The 23,415-nt window shown below is 55.9% G+C and overlaps 1 protein-coding gene across 3 annotated transcripts; it reads left to right on the forward strand.

Annotated features, from left to right (window-relative positions):
- Window positions 1-205: 205 nt before the first annotated feature.
- Window positions 206-22,911, forward strand: PNPLA6 (patatin like phospholipase domain containing 6). Of its 3 annotated transcripts, none has more exons than XR_008199727.1 (32): window positions 206-483; window positions 657-739; window positions 926-1,023; window positions 3,006-3,146; window positions 3,235-3,394; window positions 3,882-3,962; window positions 4,177-4,305; window positions 4,655-4,735; window positions 4,824-4,995; window positions 5,548-5,631; window positions 6,189-6,298; window positions 6,434-6,601; window positions 6,689-6,766; window positions 11,907-12,112; window positions 12,352-12,483; window positions 12,559-12,682; window positions 13,050-13,163; window positions 13,428-13,503; window positions 15,639-15,779; window positions 15,995-16,058; window positions 16,337-16,505; window positions 16,700-16,882; window positions 17,052-17,170; window positions 17,362-17,518; window positions 17,821-17,937; window positions 18,025-18,094; window positions 18,528-18,644; window positions 20,446-20,747; window positions 21,930-22,046; window positions 22,207-22,295; window positions 22,387-22,496; window positions 22,629-22,647. XR_008199727.1 is itself a non-coding variant. In XM_052644212.1 (32 exons), the coding sequence occupies exons 1-32, from the start codon at window positions 255-257 to the stop codon at window positions 22,701-22,703; spliced, it is 4,143 nt and encodes a 1,380-aa protein (XP_052500172.1). In that variant the 5' UTR covers window positions 206-254; the 3' UTR covers window positions 22,704-22,911. The 3 variants fall into 3 exon arrangements, 2 of the variants coding, with proteins under 2 accessions (XP_052500172.1, XP_052500171.1); XM_052644212.1 differs by lacking the exon at window positions 18,528-18,644 and adding an exon at window positions 18,325-18,441 and having other exon boundaries at window positions 22,190-22,295; window positions 22,599-22,911; XM_052644211.1 differs by having other exon boundaries at window positions 22,190-22,295; window positions 22,599-22,911.
- Window positions 22,912-23,415: the final 504 nt, after the last annotated feature.

Raw genomic sequence — 23,415 nt, forward strand, 5'->3', positions numbered from 1 at the left:
TGCCAGACGTGCAGCCCTGCCTGAAGAAACGGATGGACGCTCCGCTGCAAACCGGAATGGTAAGGGTTGGAAGGCGTGCGCCGCCGCGGGGACTACGATTCCCGACGTGCTTAGCGCGCATAATCGCGGTCCCGCGATAACTAGGCTGCGTCTGTTCAGGCTGAACTACGTTTCCCGGCGTGCACTGCGGGCCGCCGACCCTGCAGAAAGAGTTGACTCCCCCGGGGAGGGAGCCGCGCTGGCCCATTTTGCAGATGGGGACGTCGAGGGCCGAGCCGACTGTGATCTCCGGGGCGGACTTGGCTCCGTTGGATGGAGTCCCAGGCGTCCCGGCCCCCGGGGAAGGCTTGGCGGGGCCGGTATGCGATGCGCAGCCTGTGCCGTTCGTCCCGCAGGTGCTGGGCATGATGATCGGGGCTGGAGTCGCGGTTCTGGTCACGGCCGTGCTTATCCTGCTGCTGGTCCGGAGGCTTCGAGTGCCGAGTGAGGACCCGGAGGGCCTTTGGGGGCTGCCGAGGGATGGGAAGATGAAATGTCTGGGCCCCTGAGTCAGTAGAGATGGGATGTGCTGGAGCCCGCACGCAACGTCCCCATCTCTCGCCGTGCGGAGTATGCGTATAGCTCAGAATGCCCCTCTCCGCACTTACTATCCCCAGAAACCCCAGCCCCGGACGGCCCCCGTTACCGATTCCGGAAGAGAGACAAAGTGCTTTTCTATGGCCGGAAGATTATGCGGAAGGTAAGTCTGGGACCCTCTGGGGCGGCCTTTTTGGCCACACAGAGGCCCTGTCCTTTCCCTAGTTATACTTCTTAGTAAGCCCGCCGCCCTCCTTGATTAAGGGCCTTGGATTTGCCCCCGCCTCCCTAGGGTCTGAACTGACAGTGGATGCATTCCTCTCACCCCCACCCCCCTTAATTCTCCCAGGTGTCACAATCCACTTCTTCCTTAGTGGATGCCTCCGTCTCCACCACTTCCCGCCCGCGCATGAAGAAGAAACTTAAGATGCTCAACATTGCCAAGAAGTAAGGCTGTGCTAGGTGTACCCGGGGCTATGTTCAGGGCTTTTTGAGTGATCAGCCCACACTGAAGCGTGTCTCGGGCTTCTTTGAACCCCATGGACTGTGTCTCAGGAGTCTTTCCACGTCTGTGGGACTGTTTCAGAGCTCTCCCCTACCAGACAGGCTGTTTCTGTTCCTTGAGGGCTCTCTCAGTGATGTTTCTCTACTACAGAAGTATCTGTGAGTTATTTAATCCCCAGTTACTACCTCTGGCTTTGGTGTCTCAGTGGTAAAGAATCCACCTGCCAATGCAGGAGATGTGGGTTTGATCCTTGAGTTAGGAGATCCCTTGGAGAAGGAAATGGCAACCTACTCCAGTATTCTTGCCTGGAAAATCCCGTGAACAGAGGAACCTGGCAGGCTACAATCCATGGGGTCACAAAGAGTCAGAGACAGCTTAGCAACTAAACAACCACAATGCTACCTTGGATGTCTTGCCTTGGTCAAATCTCCCCACGTGAGAGGGCTTATTCCAGGGCACTCCAGGGTGTTTCTGGGACCTGCTGGAGGGGCTGTCTCTACCTTTTGTTCTCCGGAGGGTAACAGTCCCTCTGCTACTGATGTAGCAGTCCCTCTACATCAGAAAGCATCTCTCTATGTCACCTTCGTTGCAGTTCTACTACTGGGAGACTACGTCAGGGATTTTTGTTCCCTAGGAGTCATCTCAGGAATCTTTTCACGCTACAGACAGGAAGGACATCTCAGGACATGTCATCATAAAAGGGCTACCTTGGGGTTTCTGAGCAAGGCTCTCCCAGAGATCTTCTAAGCTGAGAGCTGGCTGTGGGGTCTCCTGACAATGGTAGGGTCTACATGAAGGTCTGTCTCAAGTGTTTCTTCACACTGAGGCACTATGCCAGGGCTGACCACAATCAGTAAGTGTGCTCTCCCATGACTTTCTATGACTTGAGCAGAAGGGCTGTCTCTAGGTCTTCCACAATGAGTTGAGGGTCTGTCCAACTCCTAGGGGGCAGTTTCATTGGCTGCACAGCCTTGAGGAGCTACCCTGATGTCACCATGACCTTCAAAGGGCTATCTCAGTTCTCTGTGACCTGGATAAGGGCTAGCCCAAGGATCTTCCTGATCAGAAGGGGAACCATTGTGCTATTCCTCTGTTCTGTGGAGTTTAACTCAGTTTGAGCTCATTCTAGAGGGTCTATCTTGAGCATTTTGTGACCAGTGGAAGGACTGTCTCAGTAATAACTATGCCTTGCAGGGAAGAGCTGTCTGAGGTCCATGATCAGCAGAGGAGCTGTATCTGGATTCTCTGTCTGTAACCAGAGCTATCTCAAGAGCCTCTGTAGCCATCCAAGGGGCTCTCTCAGGGCTGTCTGAGGCTTGGGAGGAAGGGCTATCTCAGGGATTGTTATAAAGACCAGAGAGGCTGCATCTGGGGTCTTCTGATATAACAGAAGCTACCCCAGGGGTCTGCCTTCATGAGGGAGGCTGTATCAGGAGTCTAGTCTGTGATTGCCAGTTGATAGACTATATCTGGGGTGCCATGATGAACATAGATGCTTTTGCTGGGGTCTCCTCGTATCTTGGAAGCTATGTCAGGAGTCTGCCCAATGAGAGGTTCCATCTAGGAAGCCTGTGACTAGTGGAGAGTGACCTCAGAGTTTTACATTAGGGGTCAGCAAGTTTCTTCTTTTATGGGCCACATCTTAGGCTTCGCAGGCTGCATACAACGGTAATGTAACGACTCAATCCTGCTATTGCATCATTAAAGCAGTCACAGATATGTGTAAATGAATGAATGTAGCTGTGTGCCAATAAAACTTTACGGACAAAAGGAGGTGGCTGGCCTGATTTGGCCAGTGGGCCAGAGTTCGCTGACCCCTGCTCTAAGGACCCCAGGAAGGGCTCTGTGGGGGCAGAAGGATCTGAGGTCTGCCTGAGCCTTCTTCCTGCTCCCCACTGCCCCCATCCCCCTCTCCTCCCACTAGGATCCTGCGCATCCAGAAAGAGGCGCCCACGCTGCAGCGGAAGGAGCCCCCGCCTGCTGTGCTGGAGGCTGACCTGACCGAGGGCGACCTGGCCAACTCCCACCTGCCCTCCGAGGTGCTCTACATGCTCAAGAATGTCCGGTCAGTGTCAGGGTACAGGCAGGGGCGTTGCAGAGCTGGGACTGACCTGACCTCCGCATATCTCCATTTCCCCACCGTCCCTGTCCAGGGTGCTGGGCCACTTTGAGAAGCCACTCTTCCTGGAGCTCTGCCGCCACATGGTCTTCCAGCGGCTCGGTCAGGGAGACTACGTCTTCCGACCTGGCCAGCCGGATGCAAGCATCTATGTGGTACAGGACGGACTCCTGGAGCTCTGTCTGCCGGGGCCTGTGAGTACGCCACCCTGGGGGGATCTGCAGGGCAACGAGGTGGGCGGCAGGACAAGCAGGGGTGCCACAGACACGGGACAGGCAGTGGTTTTGGTAAGCAGGGTTGGTGGTCTTTTTTTTTTTTTTTTAATTTGGGCCGTGCTGCATGGCTTGCAGAATCTCAGTTCCCTGACCAGGGATCAAATCCAGGCCGTGGCAGTGAAAGCACCAAATCCTAGCCATTAGACCACCAGGGAACTCCCCAGGTTGGTGGTCCTTATGAGATGTACAGGCAGGAGTCAGGAAAGGATGCCCCGGGGCGTCTGGGGTGGTCAGCACAGTCACTGGCTAGTTAGTGATGCTGGTCGGAAGGTTCTTGGGGTCAGGATGTCAGCGATCACCAGGCTACATGAGAATGGGGGCTAGTGGCTTGGTCAGGGGGGCAAGATGCGGGTCAGCAGGGTAAGGGCAGCACTGGTCAGTGCCCACCCCACTTTGTGTGTCTCAGGACGGGAAGGAGTGTGTGGTGAAGGAAGTGGTTCCTGGGGACAGTGTCAACAGCCTCCTGAGCATACTGGATGTCATCACTGTGAGTCACCAGTACGGAGGGGTGTGGGGACAGTAGGAGGCCACACCCACCGGACTGGGTAGGAGAGGGTCACCCCAAGAGCCCCCATCTCTGATGGGTTTCTGATGTTTCCAGGAGTCCCTCAAGGAATGGCATTGGGAAGGGGCCAGGGGAAGCAGGCAGAGGGCTCTCACCACCCCAACCGTGACTCTCCTTGTGCCCCCTGTGCCCCCAGGGTCACCAGCACCCCCAGCGTACTGTGTCTGCCCGAGCAGCCCGAGACTCCACGGTGCTGCGGCTGCCAGTCGAGGCCTTCTCAGCAGTATTCACCAAGTACCCCGAGAGCCTGGTGCGGGTGGTGCAGGTGAGTGGGCGGTTCACTTCCTTCCATGACCCCCGCCCGTCACAGGCTCCTGGGGGCTGGGACCCAGCTGCCAAGAGGCGCTCACGATGGGCTTATCAACTCTGAGCAGCCAGACCTCACCAGCTCCTCCTCTGAGCCGCCTCCACCCCATCTTCCCAGGCTTCTGCCACCTGATTGTGGGTTTCTCCCTGGCTCCTGTGGCCCTGCCCAGCCCCTTCCTGCTCTGATCTTGACCTCTGACCGTAGCTCTGTCTCCTTCCCCCCATCCATGGCCCCACCCCCGAGTGCTAGGTCCCCACTTTCTCCCAGGGCTCACCCTCTTTCTCCTTGGCCCCCTCCTCTGCCGAAGATCATCATGGTGAGGCTGCAGCGGGTCACTTTCCTGGCGCTTCACAACTACTTGGGACTGACCAATGAGCTCTTCAGCCACGTGAGTTGCCTGCAGAGCACCAGGGGCCGGAGAGGTGAGTGACACCTGCCTCCCCCGGACATGCCACAAGGATGCCCTCTGCCCCTAGGAGATCCAGCCACTGCGCCTCTTCCCTAGCCCGGGCCTCCCACCCCGCACCAGCCCAGTGCGTGGCTCCAAGCGGATGGTCAGCACTGCAGCCTCAGAGGAGCTGAGGGAGACCCCTGGCCGGCCGTCTGACCCCACTGGGGCCCCACTGCCCGGGACTGGAGGTACCCAAGGTGACCGCTGCCTGGCCCCCAGGAGCTCAGGTTGACCCAGCCCCTGCCCCTCAGTGCCTGTCTCAGTTCCTCAGGGACTCCCACCTGACCTGCCCAGCCCCGCAAAAGTGAAAGTATTGGTCGCTTTAGTCATGTCTGACTCCTTGTGATTTCATGGACTATGGCCTACCAGGCTCCTCTGTCCATGGAATTCTCCAGGCAAGAATACTGGAGTGGGTGGCCGTTGCCTTCTCCAGGGGATCTTCCCGACCCAGGGATCGAACCCAGGTCTCCTGCATTGTAGGGAGACTCTTTACCATCTGAGCCACCACGGAGGCCCTCAGCCCCCCAAGAGCCCTTTCAACTAGGTCTCCAGGTCTGCCTCCTGCCTGGTCCCCCAGAACCCCTGGCCTCAGTCCCATGGGCCCATTGGAATTGCTTTTCGTAGTCCCCCAGTCCCCAGGAACTCTGAGCTGACCCCTCCTCAAGCTCCCTTCAGTTCCTCACCCCCTGATTCTAGCTGTAGACCTGGGGGCTCCAAGGGGCCAGAGCCTAAATATATGTCTCCTCCAGGGGACCCAGTGAAGCCCACATCCCTGGAAACCTCCTCAGCCCCCTTGCTGAGTCGCTGCATCTCCATGCCAGTGGATATCTCAGGTCTGGGGCACCAGGTGGAGCTGGGAGAGGCTATCAAATATCATTTATTTACTTCCTTTTGCCTGCAGTGGGTCTTTGTTGCTGTGCACGGGGGCTACTCTTCATTGTGGCGCACGGGCTTCTCATGCAGTGGCGTCTCTTATTGCGAAGCATGGGCTCTGGAGTGTGCACTCAGTAGTCGTGGTGCCTGGGCTTAGTTACTCGGAGGCATGTGGGATCTTCCTGGACCAGGAATAGTACAGGTGCCCCCTGCATTGGCAGGAGGCTTCTTAACCGCTTGGTCACTAGGGAAGTCCACCTGCCTCCCAGTCTTGATTTTTCTCATCCACAAAATAGGAATATTGGGAGCATTTCTCATGTCTTTTTTTACTGTGGGTCCTTGTTGAGATGGTGCTCTCCCCACTGTAGTGAGAAGGGTTGCAAGGGAGAGAGAGAGGCGATGGATTAGTCCATGTCTTTCCGGCTGCTGCCTGGGATAACGTTATGTAGTGTTTGCTTAGATTCCCACTATGGTTACTCTCATCTTTATTGCATTTATTGCCCCTCATCCACCGCAGGCTTGCAGGGTGGCCCCCGCTCAGACTTCGACATGGCATATGAACGGGGCCGGATCTCTGTGTCCCTGCAAGAAGAGGCCTCAGGGGGGTTCCAGGCAGCTTCAGCTCGGGTAAGGCCTTGCCCTCTTCCCCTGCCCCTGCGTCCTGACTCCAATCCCCTCCTGGAGCCCTGGCCTAGCCACAGGTGGAGTCTCCCAAGGAGGAAGGTTAGGGGGAGCATGGAGGTCATAGCCCCTGCCCCACAGACTCCCAGTCAGGAGGCCCGGGAGCAGCCAGCAGGCGCCTGTGAGTACAGCTACTGTGAGGACGAGTCGGCCCCCGGCAGCTGCCCCTTCGGGCCCTACCAGGGCCGCCAGACAAGCAGCATCTTTGAGGCAGCAAAGCAGGAGCTGGCCAAGCTGATGCAGATTGAGGTGGGCAGCCCAGGGCGTCTAGGGGACCAGGTAAGGGGGGTGGTAGGCGTAGGTGGGCTGTCTCAAGCCCCTATCCTTCCTCCCCAGGACCCCACCCTTCTGAATAGTCGAGTTCTGCTACATCACGCCAAAGCTGGCACCATCATCGCCCGCCAGGGGGACCAGGTGAGTCTGACCCTTGACCTCTGACCCTGCAGCTCTGACTTGAGACCTCTCTCTCTCCCTCTCTGATCTCTGATCCTTGCCTTTTCACCTTACATGTAGACCTCTCAGTCTGTGATTTCCAACCCCTAACCTTTGGATCCTATGATTCTGACCCCCAGCCCTCCCTCCCCATGTTCTGTGGACCTATTGACCTTTCCCCTCCAAACTTGAACCTTTTACACCAGGACCCCCACCCCAAGATCTCTCTTCCCTGCCCTTAGCCATTCCTGCAACCTCCATTTTTCTGACCTTCGAAATCTACAACATATTCTGATGCTCTATTTCTTATCCTAGATCCCTGCTGGGATGGAGGAGGGGTGGGGCTCACTAAATGGGTGCCGGTGTGAATTTGGCCTGGAGGCCAAGAACCAGCTCCGTGAGCCCCACGAGCTGGATTTCATTGTCCCTTGATGACACGCAGGAGGTGGAGGAAACCGTAGCCCACTAATCTGCCCATTCTCCAGATGGGGAAACTGAGGCCCTTTTGTGACATCACAGCTGGGGAGCACAGGGGAGGAGGGTTAGAGAGGGAGCCAGACTTGCAGCCCTTGGGTGACCTTGGGTGAATCATATAGAAACTTCTCATCTTTCCCACCTGTGGAATGGCGGGGAGGGGGTGCGGCTCATAACTACCTGCAGGAACTGTTGTGAGGATCAAGCAGGAAGTACTCAGTTCTGAGCTGCTAGGGTGTGTGCAAGGGTGACCAGTCAGAGGGAGGCGTGGTGACGGGTGGGAAGGTGACAGTAAGGGTGACATGACTTAAGTGCTGAAACTGCAGCAGCGCCCCAGGCTCAGGAGAGGGAGCTCTGCGCTTGGAGGAGGGGATGGCCTAGCTGTTAGCTCGCTGGGTGATGCTGCTTTTTACTTTAATTAGATTCTAGTTGATTTGTTATATCACGTGATCATTTTGATTGTATTGTTACTTTGAGCTGCTCAATGCAGAATGGGCTCCTTCCTGCAGAGTACATTTGGTGCCAGCTGTTTGAGGTACTTGGAGGCCTGGCTGAGGAAGTGTGGTCACACCATGGCCCTTGCAGGGGCCCCTGGGCCCTGCTTATCTGAGAACCTCTGCTGAGCTCAACTCAGCCCAGCCCAGCCCAGCCTGCTAACATATCAGCCTGGTGTGCAACCATCCAAGGCTCCTCAGGGTCTTCAAGATGTTGTTAGGGACAAAGCTGGTCTGCTGTGCCCCCTCCCAAAACCACGCACAGTTTGGCCCACCCCCCTGGGATATTTGGCCATGTCAAGACTTTTAAGCTTTTCTTAAGTGTTTTTGAGATTAGATTTTATTTATTTACTTATTCGTTTATCTGGCTGTGTCTGGTCTTAGTTGTGGCACACAGGATCATCCTGTGTCCTGTGGGAGCTTTTGTTGCAAGGCACAGACTCTTTAGTTGTGGTGTGCCAACTCAGTTGCTCCACGGCAAGTAGGATCTTAGTTCCCCAACCAGAGATCCAACCCGTGTCCCCTGCATTGCAAAGTGGATTCTTAACCACTGGACCACCAGGGAAGTCCCACAGGGTGACATTTTTGATTGGCTTGGGAGGGTGGTACTGTCACCTAATGGCTAGACACCAGGGATGCAAAATGCACAGGCCAGCCCCCCACAACAGAATTATCCAGTCCAACATGTCAGTAGTGCCAACGTTGAGGAAACCCTGCTTTCCACAAACATTTCCCAGAGTATATTTCACAGAACACCTCTATCACAAGGGATCTGAGTGCAACAGGTTTGGGGAATGTGGGCTGTTTTAGTCCTTCTTGGAAGTGCCCAGTGAACTCATTAGCATATTCAAAGCTCTGAGAAGTGGGGGGGGTGGGGGGATGGGGGGTTGGGGGGGTGGCGGGGCATGTTTCCCAATCTGAGGATGAATAGCAGCCTAATACTAGTCACTCCCATTGTATCCCAAACCCAGTCTGGGAATTCTGTCTTGGAAGGCATGTGTGTATGTCCCCCACCCCTCCCAAGGATTCTTGCAGTGTTTTGGGTGCTCATCAGGGCTTTGTGGGCTGTCGTACAGGTTTGTGCGCTGGATGAGGAAGGAACGTTTCTGTCTCTAGGCAGTTTCAGTTCCTTATTTAAGAGGGTGGTACAGAGTGGTGTCCAGCTGGGCAGGCTAACCAGAGGAGAAAGGAGTATTTGCTGTCTGTAGGAGAAGGCAGTGGCACCCCACTCCAGTACTCTTGCCTGGAAAATCCTATGGACGGAGGAGCCTGGTAGGCTGCAGTCCATGGGGTCGCTAAGAGTCGGACACAACTGAGCGACTTCACTTTCACCTTTCACTTTCACACACTGGAGAAGGAAATGGCAACCCACTCCAGTGTTCTTGCCTGGAGAATCCCAGGGACGGCGGAGCCTGGTAGGCTGCCGTCTGTGGGGTCGCACAGAGTCGGACACGACTGAAGCGACTTAGCAGCAGCAGCAGGAGGCTTGCTGTAGGGCCAGGAAACACCAGCAGGGGTCCCCTGCCCTTGAGAAGCTCACAGATAGACCTTTCACTCAAAGGATGATACAGATTGTTGCTAAGTCATATAGGTCTCCTGCTACAAAGGGGATGTCCTCAGTTCTACAGCATCTGATTTAGGCAGAGCAGTGTCTCTGAGGAAGTAACCTCCAGTGAAGGAGGAAGAGCAAAGAGAAATTAACTAGGTGCAAGGGGGAGGAAAAAACATTCTAGGCAGAGAGTACAGTTTGTGCAGATGTCCTGTGGTGGAGCTGTCCCATCTGGAAAACAAAGGAAAACCAACAAGGTTGGAGCGGAACACAGGAATTGAGAGCAAAAGGTTTTTTTTTTTTTTTTGCACCAGTCAGCTTGTGGGATCTCAGTTCCCTGACCAAGGATTGAACTTTGGCTTCAGTAGTGAAAGTGCCAAATACTAACCACTAGACCATCAGAGAACTCCCCAAAGGGGATTTTTTTTTTTTTTTTGGCTGATAATTTTAGAGATGTAAATCACACATTATACAGTTCACCCATTTAAAGAGTACAATTCAGTGGTTTTTAGTATATTCAGAGTTGTGCAACCATAACCACTGTCAATTTTAGAACTTCACCTTAAAGAGAAACACCATACTCCAAAGCCATCGATCTCCTACCTCCTAATGAGCCACAGCCCTAAGCAACTACTGATCTTATGTTTCTGTAGATTTGTCTGTTCTGGGCATTTCATATAAATGGAATCCAACAATATGTGGCCCTTTGTGTCTGGGATTCTTTCCCTCAGTGTGATGTTTTCCGGGGTCACCCATGTTGTGGCATGTGTCAGTGCCTAATTCCATTACAGCTGAATACTGTTCCATCATAGGAATGAGCCACCTTTTGCTTCTCAGTTCATCTGCTGATGGACACTGAGTTATTTCCACCTTTTGGCTAATATGCATAATAGCATGATTCAGGTATGAACATTATGTACACATGTCTGTGTGGATATGTTTTCATTGTGTCATAGGAGTTGAGTTAGTTGCTGGGTCATATGGCAACTCTGGAGAAGGAAATGGCAACCCACTCCAGTATTCTTGCCTGGGAAATCCCAGGGACAGAGGAGCCTAGTGGTTACAGTCCATGGGGTTGCCAAGAGTCAGACACGACTGAGCATGCACGCACAACACAATGGCAACTCTATTTTTGAATCTGTGAGGACTGTTTCCCAGTGGCTGCCCAATTTTACACTTCCACCAGCAGTGTATAAGGATCCCAGTTTCCTACACCTCTCTGACACTCTTGGATTCTAGCCATCCTACTGGCATCTCCTTGTGGTGATTTGCATTTCCCTAATGATTCATGCGAAGAGTTGACTCATTGGTAAAGACCCTGATGCTGGGAGGGATTGGGGCCAGGAGGAGAAGGGGACGACAGAGGATGAGATGGCTGGATGGCATCACCGACTCAATGGACATGAGTCTAAGTGAACTCCAGGAGTTGGTGATGGACAGGGAGGCCTGGCGTGCTGCGATTCATGGGGTCGCAAAGAGTCGGACACGACTGAGCGACTAAGCTACTGAATTTAACTGAACTGAACTGGGAAGTCACGCTGTTCCCTCCGGGGCCCACTTAGGCAGGTAAGCGCTTAGTCACTGACTAAGAGACTGAACTGACTGACTGACTGACTAATGATTCATGGGGCTTCCTAGGCACGCTAGTGCCTGCCAATGCAGGAGACATAAGAGATGTGGGTTCGGTCTCTGGGTTGGGAAGATCTCCTGGAGCAGAGCATGGCAACCCACTCCAGTATTCTTGCCTAGAGAATCCCATGGACAGGAGCTTGGCAGGCTACAGTCCATAGTGTCACAAAGAGTAGGACATGACTTAGTGTGCAGCATGCAGTGATTTGTAATGTTGAACATCTTCAGAGGATCACTAGCCATTCATATAACCTTTGGAGAAACATCTATTTGGAGCCTTTGCCCATTTTAAAAATTGAGTTATTTGTCTTTTTAGTGTGGAGTTGTAAAAATTCTTCACGTATTCTGAATACCAGACCCTTAGCAGATAGATGATTTGTAAATATTTTCTCCTAGCCTGTGGGTTGTCTTTTCAGTTGATAGTGCCCTTTGAAGCTCAAAAATTTTTAACTTTGATGAAGTCCAGTTTATCCGTTTTTCACTTTGCCACTTGGGCTTTTAGTATCATATCCAAGATTCCATTGCGTCCATGGTCCAGTGTGGCCATGACTGACTCCTGTGTTTTCTCCTTAGAGTTGCATAGTTTCAGCTCTCACATTCATGTCTTTGATCCATTTTGACATGATGAAAGGTGAGACTCCAACTTTGTTCCTTTCCAGGTAGCTATGCAGTTGCCTAGCACAAGCAAAAAGGACCTAAGCTCAGCCACGCTCCTATGTAGCCAGTCTTCCCAGCCTCTTGCTGGCCCTGTTGAAAAGAATTCCTGCCTCTTAATCTGGGCTGAAATGGGTGATCTATTAGCAGCATCTGTTGTGGGTGCTGAATGGGAATATAAATACATGTGCTGCTCAGCTCAGTGCTATGGAAGGCCTTCACTACCTCCAACTTTTCTTTCCTTAACCTTTTCCGAGCGCACAGACCCGAGGTGTGGGTGCGGTGTCGCCCGGGTGCCCATCTCCTGGCCCCTCCCTCACAGGATGTGAGCCTGCACTTCGTGCTCTGGGGCAGTCTGCACGTGTACCAGCGCATGATCGACAAGGCGGAGGACGTGTGCCTGTTCGTGGTACAGCCCGGGGAGCTAGTGGGACAGTTGGCTGTGCTCACCGGCGAGCCCCTCATCTTCACGCTTCGAGCCCAGCGTGACTGCACCTTCCTGCGGATCTCCAAGTCCAACTTCTACGAGTACTGCCTGGGACCGATGTTGGGGCGGGGGTGACTCAGGGGGTCCCCTGACCAACTCCATTCTGCCCTGCCTGAGGCTATGCCTCTGACCCTCCACACTTTTCAATGGCCCTTGAAAAGCTGTTTTCACTTTTTGAGCCCTTCCTGTCCCACCCCCGAGGCCATCACCCAACTCAACACTCCCTATCGGCTGTTCCTGGGCGCCCCCCAGCCCATGCGCCCCCTCCCTTTGCCTGCAGGATCATGCGTGCACAGCCCAGCGTGGTGCTGAGCGCCGCACAAACTGTGGCCGCCAGGATGTCGCCCTTCGTGCGCCAGATGGACTTCGCCATCGACTGGACGGCGGTGGAGGCAGGACGCGCACTGTACAGGTGAAGCCCCCGCCCCTACCTCTTCCTTCAGGTCCTGCCTACCTGCCTACTCTGACACCCGCACCCCCACCCCAGGCAGGGCGACCGTTCAGACTGCACCTACATCGTTCTCAACGGGCGGCTGCGTAGTGTCATTCAGAGGGGCAGCGGCAAAAAAGAGCTGGTGGGCGAATACGGCCGCGGGGATCTCATAGGAGTGGTGAGCGTGGCCCCACTCACTGACCTCTAACCTCTCCCAGTCCAGGTTCCCCCCACCCCCAACATATACTTCATCCCAGGCAACAGGATGGGGCACTAAACGCGCGCCCCACCCCTGCCACCCGCCTCTAACCTCCTGTATTCCACTTTCTCCAGCTGCTTTCCATGGGGCGGGGAGATGGGGGCAACCTCATCAGCGTAGTGGGGGACCCTCACCCGGTGTGGAACCCTCTCCTGGCCTGTCTTTCCCCGAGCTCCGAGATGGATAGCGAGGCTTGGTTCCGCCTTCTGTCTGCACCGACAGTCGGCCTTCCCCTTACCTATCAGCCTCCTGGCTCATGCAGCCCTAGTCATGCGCGGTCCCCTAGGTGGAGGCGCTGACAAGACAGCCACGTGCCACGACGGTGCACGCGGTGCGCGACACAGAGCTGGCCAAACTCCCCGAGGGCACCCTGGGCCACATCAAACGTCGATACCCGCAGGTGCAGCTCGCTGGGCTGGGGGCTGTTCTCCTAATCGGGGTGGGACAGATGAGTGGGGGTGTGGCCCTAGAGGAGGCGGGGCCTAATGGGTGGGGCGGGGATTCGGGTGCGGATGGAGCCCTGGGAAGGAGCTGAAGCCTCCAAGTGAGGGGCGGGGCTCATGGGGTGGGGCCCAGGTAACGGACCCAGGCGCCCTGGTCAAGAAGGAAAAGGTGCAGAGTTGCTTCTGCAGTCTAACTGGACCCCCGGCCTCCAACGCCCCAGGTCGTGACGCGCCTCATCCACCTGCTGAGTCAGAAGATTCTGGGGAATTTGCAACAGCTGCGAGGACCCTTCCCAGGTGGGAGCCTGCAAGCGCCCGGGAATACTAGGGGGGTGTTCTCCAAGGCCACAGAACGTGCTGGGGGAGGGAGCCTTGAGCCCAGGGCATGCTGGGAGGTGGAGTCCAGCGTATAACCTGCTCCGGGTGGAGCTTGAAGCAGGAAATGGCAATCCGAGTTCTGGTGCGTGCTGGGAGATGAAGTTCGGGTTCCTGGGCATGCCAGGAAACGGAGTCCTGGAGCCAGGGCTGCTTGTTCAGTTCGGTTCAGTTCAGTGGCTCAGTCGCGTCCGACTCTTTGCGACCCCATGAATCGCAGCACGCCAGGCCTCCCTGTCCATCACCAACTCCCGGAGTTCACCCAAACTCATGTGCATTGAGTCAGTGATGCCATCCAGCCATCTCATCCTCGGTCGTCCCCTTCTCCTCCTGCCCTCAATCCCTCCCAGCATCAAAGTCTTTTCCAATGAGTCAACTCTTCGCATGAGGTGGCCAAAGTACTGGAGTTTCAGCTTCAACATCAGTCCTTCCAAAGAACACCCAGGGCTGATCTCCTTTAGAATGGACTGGTTGGATCTCTTTGCAGGATGGATGTTAGTGGAATCTAAAGCGTCAGTCATGACGAGAGCTGTGGGTCTTAGGGGCAACCTTGGTTCTGGGTCAGAGCTGGCTGGAGGATGGAGTCTACCTACTAGGAAAAGAATACCTAGACTAATGTGTGCTGGGAAGTGTAGTTTGTGGGGTGGTGTTTGGGGCCTAGAGTATATTGGGAAGTGAATTCAATAGGTTACCAACATGGTGGGAGATGTGGTTCCTGGTCCTGGTGGATGCTGGGAGTTGTATTTCTCAGTTTCAGTGCATGCTGGGAGGTGTGGTTCCCTTCCAAGGCATACTGGGAGGTGAAGTTTCCCAGCTATGATACACTGGGAAGTGGTCAGATTCGAGGCGTGCAGAAATATGGGCCCGAGGTTTTCGGTTATGGTGACCTGACCCTGGACTAGCCTAGGCAACCTCTACTTTCCTTTTTCCCCCGGGGGCTTCTGCCCAGTCAGCCCTGACACCTGAATCTCTGGGGTGGGGCCAGGGTGAGCCCTGGCAAGGAACCGTCCCAGGGTCTTCCCCGACAGACATTCCCCCTAGTCCTACACTCTGTGCCCAAGTACACTTTCACTCCCACTCTGCTGGCAGGACCACACTTGATGTGATTCTGGGGCTGCTATGGGGGCAGGGACTTTAAAAATCTCAGACCCCTGAGAACCTCTCTGTGATGCTACAAAGATTGAGTTTCTAGTGAGCATCTAGTGTGTGCTGGGCATCCTGCAGGGTGGTGGGAAAGTACACAAGACAGACAAAGCCCCTAGAAGGGTTTATGGCTTGGCTTGCAAGATAACAGTTTTTAAAATACAAAGAAAGAGTACATCAGTTAAGGTACTGTGTAGAAAACAAAAGAGAGTCTTGATGGGGCGTGACTAACCTAAGGAGGCAGGCTTTTCTGAGGACAATGAGCAGAGACTTGATAAATGAGATGGGACCAGATACTGACAGGACTCCAACAGGGTTTGGTGGTGTTGAAACACTTCAAGGGGAAAAGTGAGTGAGGGGGAGGAATGGGCTAGGGCAAGTCTTGTAGGAACCAGAAAGGCATTTGAACTTGTTTAGATTGTTACAATCTGAGCAAACTCTGGGAGACAGTGAAAGACAGGAAAGCCTGGCATGCTGCTTGGGGTCGATATTTTAGTCTAAGGTGTATGCAGAGAAGCTGAGACGCAATAGGTGGGTCAGAAACATCTTTATCTCAGTCTAGTTCTGTGTTCAAGTCCTCTTAGTGGACAGAGACTCCCCCCCAGCCCCCACCACCCCACCCAGGTGAGAATGGGTAGGGGCGCAGATCAAGTCCATGTAGGCAGAGTGGAAAACAGAAAGGGTTATACAGTTGTGTAATGGATCCCCCTGAGGAGATTGGGCCAAAACTGAGGATCAGATAGCCAGATCTTATCAAGGACAGTGGTTCAGGCTGTGAGACCATGACCTTCAGTACAGCATCACTAAGCCTCAGCTGAGGGACAAGGTGAAGGGATTTCTGAGAAGGTGGGGGAGAGCTGACCTTTCCAAACACAGGACCGCACAGCAAATACCATCCTTTGGGGTCTCAGCAGGCTCGGGACTAGGTGTCCCCCCCCACTCGGAGCTCACCAACCCTGCCAGCAACCTGTCAACGGTGGCAGCGCTGCCCGTGTGTGCCGAGGTGCCCATGGTGGCCTTCATGCTGGAGCTGCAGCACGCTCTGCGAGCCATTGGTCAGCCACGGGCAAGGGCAGGCCTCTGGTCTGCGTGGGGCAGGGCGCGTGTGGGTGGGGCATTGATCAAGGAATGGAGATGCCTTGCTGGGTCAGGGTGGGGGTAGAGCTGGAACAAGGCCCTGTAAGCCAAGTAGGTGGTATTCTCTCATGGGAGAGGCCCACCTCTGTTGGCCCAGGTTCCTGAACACCCTTCCTCACTCATCCATCTCCAGGCCCCACGCTCCTCCTCAACAGTGACATCATCCGGGCCCGCCTGGGGGCCTCTGCACTGGACAGGTGTGTGTTGGGGGTATGGGGACGGGGAGCACAGGGATGAGCTCAGAACGTAGGATTCCTTCAGTCTCATTTGAGTTCTAGGCTGTGAAACAAGGAGCATGGGCCTCCATCTCTCTGGCCACTGCGGAGACAGTGGGGTAAATCGGTCTCTAGAGGACACAGTCATGTCTAGGCCTTGAATGTCCACCTCCACGTCCCCACAGCAGTGGAGCTACATGGTCTCTGAGGGCAGGGACCCCTGACCAGCCCCAAGATGACCCTCCCCACTCCCACCCTAGCATCCAAGAATTCCGGCTGTCAGGGTGGCTGGCCCAGCAGGAGGACACGCACCGCATCGTGCTTTACCAAACAGACACATCGCTGACGCCCTGGACCGTGCGCTGCCTCCGCCAGGCCGACTGCATCCTCATCGTGGGCCTGGGCGACCAGGAGCCCACGCTCGGCCAGGTCCGGAGACCAGGCACAGTGAACCCCCACCCCTGGGATCCCGCCCCAGGCCCTTGGGTGCCTGTGCTGGGCCGTGTGCACCTTTACCAGTGGGGCTAGGTGACCAGGAACCCAGGGGGCCAGGTGTGGGCGGCGGGGAGGAAACCACTGGTGAGAGTGACTTCCGTCCTCCTCACTCCCACTCCCCCATGCAGCTGGAGCAGATGCTGGAGAACACGGCAGTGCGGGCCCTCAAGCAGCTGGTCCTGCTGCACCGCGAGGAGGGCGCAGGCCCCACGCGCACTGTGGAGTGGCTCAACATGCGCAGCTGGTGCTCGGGACACCTGCATCTGCGCTGTCCGCGCCGCCTCTTCTCACGCCGCAGCCCGGCCAAGCTGGTGAGGGGTGCTGCGGCGCGCAGGTCCACTGGCAGAACCCTTCGAAGGCGTGGCTAATGGAGGGGCATGGCTTAGAGATCAGAGGGGCGTGGCGGTGTGTTGAAGGTCCAGAGGGTGCCTCCTACACCCCCCCATCCTTATGCACCGTGTCTCTCTCCCCTCATACCAGCACGAGCTCTACGAGAAGGTTTTCTCGAGGCGCGCAGACCGGCACAGCGACTTCTCCCGCCTGGCGCGGGTGCTCACAGGCAACACCATCGCCCTGGTGCTGGGCGGGGGCGGGGCCAGGTGAGGGGTGTGGTCAGTGCCGCCAGGGGTGGGACCAGGTGCCTTGAGGGGTGGAGCTGACTCCTTGAGCGAGATCCCACAGGGACTGGGCTAGCAACACGTTCCTTGCGAGTGGGGGAGACTGGAGGAGAGTCCTGGGGGTGGGGCTTAGGGGATTCCCAGCAAGTCACTGAGTTTCCTCCACCGTACAGGGGCTGCTCACACATCGGGGTGCTGAAAGCATTAGAGGAGGCGGGGGTCCCAGTTGACCTGGTGGGCGGCACGTCCATCGGCTCCTTCATCGGGGCCCTGTACGCTGAGGAGCGGAGCGCCAGCCGCACTAAACAGCGGGCCCGGGAGTGGGCTAAGGTGTGCGTTACCGGGAGAGGGTGGGAAGGTGATGGGGAAGGGTCCCCCCACCCCAGGAGCACCCTGAAAAACCTAACCTCAGAGGGGCTTCTGGACTTCTCCTGACCCCCCCCCCCCCCGACTTAATCCTGTGAAGCCCATCCCATTCTTAAACCTCCAGAACCTTGGATGACCCCTGTGACTTCCGGGCTAGTGATCCTAGCCCCCAACTCCCAGCTAGAACAATCAAGACCCTTAGGGACCTACTAGTCAGTGACCCCCAAGTGACTTCTGTTTGACCCCAGCTCGCCCCTCACCCCTAGAGCATGACTTCGGTGCTGGAGCCCGTACTGGACCTCACTTACCCCGTCACCTCCATGTTCACGGGGTCAGCCTTCAACCGCAGCATCCACCGTGTCTTCCAGGACAAGCAGATTGAGGTGCATACTTCCCCCATGCCCGCCCCACCCCCACCTCTCCCCATAGGCATCCCCAGTCCTCCTGGATCGCGGTCCCTGTTCCTGCAGGACCTGTGGCTGCCATACTTCAACGTGACCACGGACATCACCTCCTCGGCCATGCGTGTCCACAAAGATGGTGCGTGCCCCCAGGCGGCCCAACCACCACCACTGGGGCCGTTTGGGGAATGGGTGCTGGGGGGGCAGCCAAATTGTTAACATGAGTGACCATCCCTCCTGGCCTGATTGCTGAGCACTAACTGTCACCCACTAATGCCCCAGAGGGCCCCAGGTATGTCTGTCCTGGGGAGGGCGGGGGGGTAGGGAGACTTGTCGGGCGCCTCACCCCCTCACCCCCCGTCCCCGCAGGCTGCGTGTGGCGCTACGTCCGGGCCAGTGCCTCCTACTGCCCCTACCTGCCCCCGCTCTGTGACCCCAGGGACGGGCACCTGCTGGTGGATGGGTGCTTCGTCAACAACGTGCCAGGTCAGCGAGCCCATGGGGCTGGCCAGGCCTCTGAGTGCGTCTGAGTGTGCCTGTGCGTGTCTGTGTCTGTGTGTCCCGCTGGGCAGGCTCCCTGTGGCGATACGTGCGTGCCAGCATGACGCTCTCGGGCTACCTGCCGCCGCTGTGTGACCCCAAGGACGGGCATCTCCTCATGGATGGCGGCTACATCAACAACCTGCCAGGCAAGTAGCCACCTGCTCGTCCCCCTGTGCGGACACACGGGTGAGCTCACAGCCAGTATGTGCATGTGTAGGATGCACGCATGTGCTGTGTTGGACATGCATGTACACACATAGATGGGTGGGGTGCCTCCACCACCAGCTTTCTCTCATACCTGTTGACTTTAAGCATGCAGGTAAGAGGCAGGGGCATTTGCAACTTAAAATTCCACACACACAGAAGCGTGCAAACACAAGCAGACAACTATGCTGGCTACACAGACGCTTGAGGTCCCATAAGCCAGGGATCCACACAGTTCACTTGCGCACCAAGTTCGGCCCCCTGCCTGATTTTATAAATAAAGTTTTATTGGCACACAGCCACTCCCAGTCATTTACCTTTTGTCTGTGGCTGTGTCTGTGCAGCAGAGTCAAATAGTTGCATCAGAGACCACTCGGCCTAAAAAGCCAAAATAATTTTTCCTCTGGCCTTTTACGGTTTGCCAACTCTGGCACAGGCAGCCCATGTAGATACATGCACTCACATAACCACATTCACGTGAGCAGGTGTGTACAAACTCTGGTGGACAGGCATGCATGGAGGCACAAGGAAACATACACAGACGTTGATCTAGGGACATGTGAAAGGAATACACACAGTACTGGGTGTGTGTACAGAGGTATACCCCACCCAGAGGTGGGTGTATTCACAAACATACAGACAAGAGTTGCATATATCTGATAAGGGTGCATACTGCATGCACGCACACACAAAAACTTGTGAGGGACACAGGCAGTCTGATGGAGACTCAGGTGTCTTTGGGGAATGGGCGTGGCTATAGGACCTGTCCATAGGCACCCCCAGAGCCACACAGGGACCCTCACTGGGGCACACAGACTGTGACCACAGCACCCCACACACACTGTGCCATCACTCCACCCTTTACCCTTTCCATCCTGCTCCCCTGAATCTCCTTGAACCAGCTCTTTGCTCTCTGTTTCTTGCATCAGTCTTGAGGTCTCTTACTCTGCCTGGATTCTCTTTCCTTCCATATCTCTGGCCACTCGTCTCTGTCTCTTTCTCCCACCTGTCTCTGTTGCTGGCTCTCGTCCCCTGTGTTTCTCTTCCCTTGGCTCTGCCTCCTGGCATCTTTTTTTGTTTTTAGCTGCTCTGGGTCTTCCTTGTGGTATGTGGGCTCTTTGGTGAGGTATCTAGACTTCCTCTAGTTGCAATGGGGCTTCCCCAGTCGTGGCACAAGGGCTTAGTTGCCCTGTAGCATGTGGGATCTTAGTTTCCTAACCAGGGATCGAACTCATGTCCCTTGCATTGGAAGCTGGATTCTTAACCACTAGACCAGCAGGGAATCCCTCTCTGGGTGTCTTTATTCCCACATCTCCCTATCAGTTTTCTTCCACCCCTGTCTCCCTGCATCTTGGACCCTCTGTCTGTTTCCATGACTCTGACCCCTTCACCTTTCTTTCCTGATGTCCTTACTATATTCTCTCTCTGTGTCACTCTCCTTCCATGTCTCTGTTCCCCATGCATCTGACTTCATGTCTCTCTCCACAGTGATTTCGTCCCTGTACTCCATCTTCTCCATTCCCTTGGCCCTGGTTCCCCAAACCCCAAAGCGCCAACACCCAACCCCACTTCCCACACATCATCAGCCCCTACGTCCACCCATACATACCCCTTTGCATCCCTGCATGTCGTTCACATGGTTTTTTTGCATGACCATGTGAGTGATGGTGTTTGTGGGACTGGGTTGATCTTCCCTGCCCCGGTACTGGTGGGGAGCCCCCAGCTGACTCCCTGGCCCCACAGCGGACATCGCCCGCAGCATGGGTGCCAAGACAGTCATCGCCATCGACGTGGGGAGCCAGGATGAGACAGACCTTAGCACATACGGGGACAGCCTGTCTGGCTGGTGGCTTCTGTGGAAGCGGCTGAACCCCTGGGCAGACAAGATCAAGGTTCCAGACATGGCAGAGATCCAGTCTCGCCTGGCCTACGTGTCCTGCGTGAGACAGCTGGAGGTTGTGAAGTCCAGCTCCTACTGTGAGTACCTGCGCCCACCCATCGACTGCTTCAAGACCATGGACTTCGGGAAGTTCGACCAAATCTATGTGAGTTGGTGGGAGCCGCCTGGTGACAGTGTGGTGGGCCGGCAGGCCTTTACTCCTGAAAGCCCCAAACCACAGAAGGGGAAATAGTCTAGGGGTCTATTTGGGATCTGGGGGGAATAGAACGGTAATCAATTAGTGATGTCTACAGTGAGTGTCACAAGGGGGCGTGGCTGCACATGCGCTATGTATGAACTACCAGGCAAGTTGCACTGCCTGAAGCACAGTGTAGAGATTTCTAACACCATTTCTGTGTTGGTGGGAATAAGCACCACGGTCAGTTAGTAATGTCTGCTACAGGTTTGTGATGCGCTGAATGGAGCAGTGTGTAATGTGCCACTGGTCCAGAAAAATGGATCATAGTGCATGCCAAGAGTAAATGATCAGTAGCTGGGGACTTCCCCTGTCCAGTGGTTAAGATTCCGAGCTTCCGCTCCAGGGGGCGCAGGTTCAATTCCTGGCTAGGGAACTATGATCCTGCCTGCCGCATAGTGCGGCCAAAAAGAGAAGAAAGAAAGCGTCAGTAGCTGCCTGTCCAGTGCGCTGAGTAAAATATGTCTGATGCCCTTTCCAGGCTCACTGGGAAGGCAAGCCATGATGGATTAGTGATGTCTGTAGTGGGCATGGGAGATGGCGATATTTAGGGGTATCGCACATATTTGCAAGGGCTTCCCTGGTGGTTCAGATGGTAAAGAATCTGCCCCCAGTGCCAGAGGCCCAGGTTCCATTCCTGGGTCAGGAAGACCCCTGGAGAAGGGAATGGCTACCCACTCTAGTATTCTTGCCTGGAGAATTTCATGGACAGTGGGGACTGGTGGGCTACCGTCCATGGGGTCACAAACAGTCGAACATGACTGAACGACTAACACTTATTTGTAGAGCTTGAAATAAGCTTGCACACTGCCACCTGTGTCCTTTGACAGCTGACACACTCCGTGGGGCCGAGTGGGGAAAGAAATGTGCTAAGAGGGATTAGTAATATTTGGCAGGGGCACAGGATCGAGGGCATGGGGGTGAGTGTGCTAAGTACACCCAACTCTGAACGTTATGTAGTCTCAAATGCCAGCTCCTACAGAGCAGCAGGCTTCTGAGGGGCCAGGGGAGGGGCAGGCAGGGTGGGGATAAGCAGAGAGGAACATTCTGGGGGTTGCGCACATGGCCCCAAGCCCCCTTCATTTCCTGCAGGATGTGGGCTACCAGTATGGATCAACCGTCTTCAGTGGCTGGAGCCGGGGCGACATCATTGAAAAGATGCTCACGGACCGGCGGTCTGCCGACCTGAACGAGAGCCGCCGTGCAGACGTAAGCTTGCGCCCTCCTCCATCGGCAGGGCCCCTCTGACAACAGATTCTCCCCAACCCCAGTTCCCTCTGGACCCCGCCCCCCTCCCCCCAACACACACACCTCAGATGATCGCCGAGAGCCTCATCCACGTCACCCGGCAGGTGCTCGCCTTCCCCAGCTCCGGCTTCACCGACTTGGCGGAGATAGTGTCCCGGATCGAGCCTCCCACCACGAGCTACGTTTCGGTTTCCGACGGCTGTGCTGATGGTGAGGGACCGAGGGCCACCCTAGGAGGGTGGGGACAGTGTACGTGGCCAGAGGGGTCCTGAGCCGCGTCAACTTCACCCATGCCATCCAGGGGAGGAGTCGGACTGCCTGACGGAGTACGAGGAGGACGCGGGCCCCGAGTGCTCACGGGACGAGGGGGGCTCTCCGGAGGGCGCAAGCCCCAGCACTGCCTTGGAGATGGTGAGAGCGGCGTGACCCAGGCCCCCCCTCCCCGCCGCCGGCGCAGTGGGGAGACTCTGCTGACGTGCCCCCCTGGCCTGGGCTGTGTGATGACACATGCAGGGCGTGGGGGGCCACCCCTTGTCCCCACAGGAGGAGGAGAAGTCGATTCTCCGGCACCGGCGCTGGCTGCCACAGGAACCCTCCACCCCTGCTGCGGATACCTGAGGACCTCCAGAGGGGTCCCCGCCTTGGGCTAGACAAGGGGTGAGCCCTGTGGGGGTGGCTCACTCCCCTTCTGCCTGCTGCTATGCCTGCGACCCCTTGGGTCCCCTTTGACCCCCAGGGTCCGCACACTGGCCTGGCCTGTCCCCCCTCCCTGGCGTGGGGAAGGGGCAGCACTGCACTGATGACCCTCGATCAGTCACACCAATAAACCTTCCCCTCTTGGAAGTGGCCTTATGTCGTCTTTGGGTTCAGGGGGCACCTCACTCCACCTTTCATGCTCAGGATGGCTGAGGCTGGCGCTGGAAACAGCCTTGAGCTTGTCTCAGTGACCAGTGCTCCCAGCCTTGGGCTGAACATCCCCCACTCCCAGTGGGAGTGGCCTGTAGTCCCACTCAGTGCAGGCTCTGGACCACACGGCCTGCACATGCTGTGTGCCTGTCTGGGGATCACAGATGCCCATTCTAGCACCCCTCACTTTCCATACTAGGTTCCCACAGTCTTTGCCCCTTGACTAGTCCTACTGTGTGCAGAAGCTCCATGGCTTCTATGTGTCCCTATTGTGTGTGCTCCTGGGCCTGGTCCCCAGAGGATGTCCCATGCATACACGCATGAACGGGGCTCAAGAACTTTACTCTCAGAGGCTCCCAGCCAGTTTCCTCTACTGTGTGCTGCTGGCCTGTTGGGGCTCCCCATCACTGTCTCCCCTCCCCGG

The sequence above is a fragment of the Budorcas taxicolor genome, chromosome 7 (genome assembly GCF_023091745.1).
Source record: "Budorcas taxicolor isolate Tak-1 chromosome 7, Takin1.1, whole genome shotgun sequence".
Taxonomy (NCBI): Eukaryota; Metazoa; Chordata; class Mammalia; order Artiodactyla; family Bovidae; genus Budorcas; species Budorcas taxicolor.